The sequence below is a fragment of the Octodon degus genome, unplaced genomic scaffold (assembly GCF_000260255.1).
Source record: "Octodon degus isolate 3935 unplaced genomic scaffold, OctDeg1.0 scaffold00055, whole genome shotgun sequence".
Lineage (NCBI taxonomy): Eukaryota > Metazoa > Chordata > Mammalia > Rodentia > Octodontidae > Octodon > Octodon degus.
This window is the reverse complement of record NW_004524631.1, coordinates 6163716-6168088: the sequence shown is the minus strand read 5'-3', so window position 1 is coordinate 6168088 and position 4373 is coordinate 6163716. Positions and strand designations below refer to the sequence as shown.

General features: G+C 36.5%; 1 protein-coding gene across 1 annotated transcript in view; it reads left to right on the top strand.

Moving 5' to 3' along the window:
• The window catches only part of Prkci (protein kinase C iota), an 86283-nt gene that overhangs the window by 73012 nt on the left and 8898 nt on the right, over positions 1-4373 (top strand). The window contains exons 13-14 of the mRNA XM_004633463.2: positions 1249-1336; positions 2829-2954. Of these exons, the coding sequence (XP_004633520.1) occupies positions 1249-1336; positions 2829-2954 (214 nt within the window). The remainder of the gene's footprint in view (positions 1-1248; positions 1337-2828; positions 2955-4373) is intronic.

Genomic DNA, 4373 nt, shown 5'->3' with positions numbered 1-4373 from the left:
TGCTGCAGAGCAATAACATCTGGCTTTTTTTTTTTTTTTTTTTTTTTTTTTTTTTTTTGAGTCAGCATCTTGCTGTGTAGCCCAGTTTGGCTTCAAACTCAGTGATTGATCTTCCTGCCCCAGCCTTTTATTTATGTTTTTTTTGCAGAACTGGGGATTGAACTCGGGCCCTTGCGCTTGCCAGGGAAGCGTTTATTCTACTGAGCCATCTCCCCAGCCCTTGCCACAGCCTCTTGAGTGCTGGAATTACAGGCATGTGCCACCACTCCCAGCCTTTTCTATTTTTACAGTTATTAAAATAACATTACATTATATAAACAGTGAAAACATTATTACACAAATGAATTAAGTTAGAATGGCTTTCTTCCAGTCTTCCTCCCTTTTTCTATTGTATTTTTATTGAAAAATAACATTGGCTTATTAGATGTTCTTTGCAAATGTTCTCAGTCAACTTAATATATAGTCAGTATCGTGTATAAACTTAAAAGCAATGTGTAACCTCTGTATTCAAGGAATCTCTTCTCATTTCTGTCTTCTTTCTCGCCATACATACTTATGAAATACATATCCTATGTGTATGTATACAGTGTGTATTCAGCATTACTTTTTGTTTGTATTTTCTCTGCTTACTAGTTATTGGTCTAGGTGAGTGGTTACTTTCAGATATAGAAGTATTTCAACTTCGAGATTGTGAAATTTCTCCAATTTTACTGTGTTTTGAGTCTGTATATATTAAGTATATACAAATTTGAATTTGCTAAGGCTTCTTGGTGATCGTTCTGTTTCTTCTACATACATTTATTGGTATACAGTATTTTGACTTAATTTTTACCATCCCATAGCTATTTAAAATACAAAACTAAAAAACTTATACCTTACATAAATGAACAGAAGAAAAACAATGTCAACATTGTGTTAGGAGGTGGGATTTAAAACAATTTTCTTTATGAAATAGGTTTCATTTCACTCATAATGTAAATTTTTGTGTTAGATTTTACCTTGAATATAAAATTTTAAATGCAATTTGGAAATCTATTGGAGCTGAATTTTTAGCACCGTCTATTGAAAACAGGTTTTCTTTTACCTGCCTACGTAGTAGTAATCTGATTTTGTTGCATTTGTCCTCGTGATGTGTTTAAGATTAATGTATTACCTATATTTGGAGAATTTATATGGTAGATGAAATAGAAAAAGACAAATGTAAAAATGGAATTTTAGATCTTTTTCTTTCTTTCTTTTTAATAAAAGGAAGGATTACGGCCAGGAGATACGACCAGCACTTTCTGTGGTACTCCTAATTACATTGCTCCTGAAATTTTAAGAGGAGAAGATTATGGTAATAAATTAATAGGTGATATTTTAGCCATTGTTAGCTGGATGGTTAAATATGGAAACATTTGCATTTTACTATAGTATTTTGCTACTGATCTTATTAATATATTTTCTGGATGCTGTTAAAGGTCCTATCTTAAGACCCCAAGATCTGAAGTCAGAGACAGTAGGACCTGGTCTTTAGAGGGCAAATTTGAATGATACTCTATTTGTGACACTGAGGAATGATAGGCACTATTCTAAGTAGTTTATATTATGTTAACTAAGTTAGTCCTTTCTACAATGCCTCAGATTCCCATCTTACAAATGAAAGAAACTGACATGCAGGAAGTTTAAATAACACACTCAAGATCCTAATGGCTGTACGGTGGCAAAGTAAAGGACTGGACCAGCAACCACACGATTCCAGAGTTTTGCACTTCTGAAAGATTGTTCGGCTTTCTTATGTTTCCCCCAGTAATCTGAAACATATTACAAACATTGGCTGCTTGTCAGAAACCAAGAAAATGTCTTAAAGCATTTGACTCCTTCGATTTTAGTTTGATTTCAGTAGATGTAAAGGAGGATGGGGCACTTGTGAGAGCCGTACACAGTGTAAATTCAGGATTCTTCATTTGGGAGTCTTTAATCAGCTAGTAAAAGGTCAAGTTTCAGACCAAAAGTATTCATTCTCAAATACAGTATAGGGCTGGGGAGATAGCTTGATGGTCTGAGTACTTGCTTGGCAAGCACAAGGATCTGTGGTACCGCATGCCATGCTGGTCCAGAATCCCAGGCACACGGTGCTGGCCACCAAAACTGGGTGTGGTAGCACACACCTGCAGTCCTAGTGTTGGGGAGGCTGAGACAAGAGGATCACTACATGTCTGAGCTATGTAGTGAGACCCTGTACTAAATGAATAAAAGATTTTTAAAAATAATGTGTGTCCACAAAAGAACATATTAAGGTGCTAAGCGTGAGTCTGAAATCATAAGTATATTTAAAAAAAGAAATTCATGTTTCATTTCTCATAATTTTATATTCTTTTTAAAATTTTTTATTTTAGGGAAGGAAGGGTCTACAAGGTGTTCAAGGTCTCACTAGTAGATCAAACTTGTAGTGATCCGCCTGTTTACAGCCTCCCAACAGCTGGGATTATAGGCATGCACCACCATGCCCAGTCTCAATTGTTGTCTCAGTATGCCCCAGGGGTAGGGCCAGCATGGCAGGCCCGGGGATTGAACCCCCAGCCCCTGCACCTGCTTGCACTTTAATCCACTGAGCTATTTGGCCGGCCCTTATAATTTTATATTCTAATATTCTTTTAGATACCTACCTTTGTTGATAAGTGAATTATGTCTGTAATTTTTAATATGTATCATGATAATTGTAATACATTGAGAGTTTACTTTCTTGTGTTTATAATTTTTCATTAATGTGGTAAAATTATTCTCTAATTATTGACTTCCAAGCATGCCAAGTGGATAATTTACTGCTTTAAACTTTTTTTCTAAAGGTTTCAGTGTTGACTGGTGGGCCCTTGGCGTCCTAATGTTTGAGATGATGGCAGGAAGGTCTCCATTTGATATTGTTGGGAGCTCTGATAACCCTGATCAAAACACAGAGGATTATCTCTTCCAAGGTAATTTATATAGTATTTTTTCAGAGATTCTCTTCATTCTGCAGCATAAAAGAGGGTGACTCATTTATTCAAAATAGTAATCTCAATGGAATACTCTTAAGTTAATATGTGAGATTTTGCATTTTTCTTTTATTATGTGATACTGGGGATTGAACCAAGGACCTTGTACAGGCTAGGCAAGTGCTGTACACTCTGCTACATTCCCAGACTGGTACTATACCTCTGTGGTCTCCTTTGCCCATTGACTATTACCTTCCTATACCTTCCTATACTCAAAGTTCTAAAAAGAAGTTCCTTTAAATTACACATCATAAAGAAATATTGGCAGGGGGATCCTATGGCTAGAGAGCGCACAGTATTTACACAGGATCCCCAAAGCTGAGTGCATAAGGAACAGTTTGGGTAGAAAAGTGAATGTTAAGATAAGAGGGATGGAGGGACATGCAATAGAGAAAACTAAAAATTGAACTGAACAGAACAAGAGCAGGACTGGCCAGATAGCTCAGCAGACTGAAGTGCCTGCTTAGGCACAGGGACTGGGGTTTGATCCCCTGTGTGCCATACTGGCCCTGCCCCTGGGACGAGCTGAGACAACGACTAAGACCGGTGTCGCAGGCCTGTAATCCTAGTGCTTGGGAGGCTGAAAACAGGATCACTACAAGTCTGATCTGTGTAGTGAGATCCTTTAGACCCTGTACTAAACACATAAAAAAAAAAAAACAATGAAACAAGAGCAGATGAGCACCTCTAAAACACAGTCCAAAGAAATGTGAAGATTGCCATGAAATCTTGCATTTAATAGTTAAGGCTATCACAGGATAAAAGACATTTCATATGATAGAAAACCCAATTGACCTTGGAGTACGTGGAAGGACATTAATCTTCATTAGCAATTGAGAGATTGTACAAAATATTAATGAACCACTGTTTCATACCCATACATTTGGCAAAAAAGTGTAATAAACTTATGAAAGGTCTGGAGCACCTTGGGCTCTCCTAGACTGCTGTTGGGAGTGAAAAGTGACACCATAGCTTTGGAGAATAATTTGGCATTGTCAGGTAAAGTTGAACATTATACTGTAAATGTAAGCATCATACAAATATTAATTCTTTTAAACCTCATAACAACTCTTTGAAGTAGGTATTATTTTTATTCCTATTTTACAGATGAGGTAACTGACACACAGTGATGTAGTCGAAGAATAAAACATGGATGTAAGCCTAGCATGGTGGTACATACCTATAATCTTAGCACTCTGAAGGCAAGAGGATCCACCCAGACAGTTTAGTGTTATCTTGTCTAAAATGTTTTTTTTTTCAAAGTTTTATTAATAAACAGATAGCAATGAGACAGTTTCAAATCAAATCGGAAGTACAGTTTCAACAAATAATACACTGCATATATTCTTCTTAGTGGTT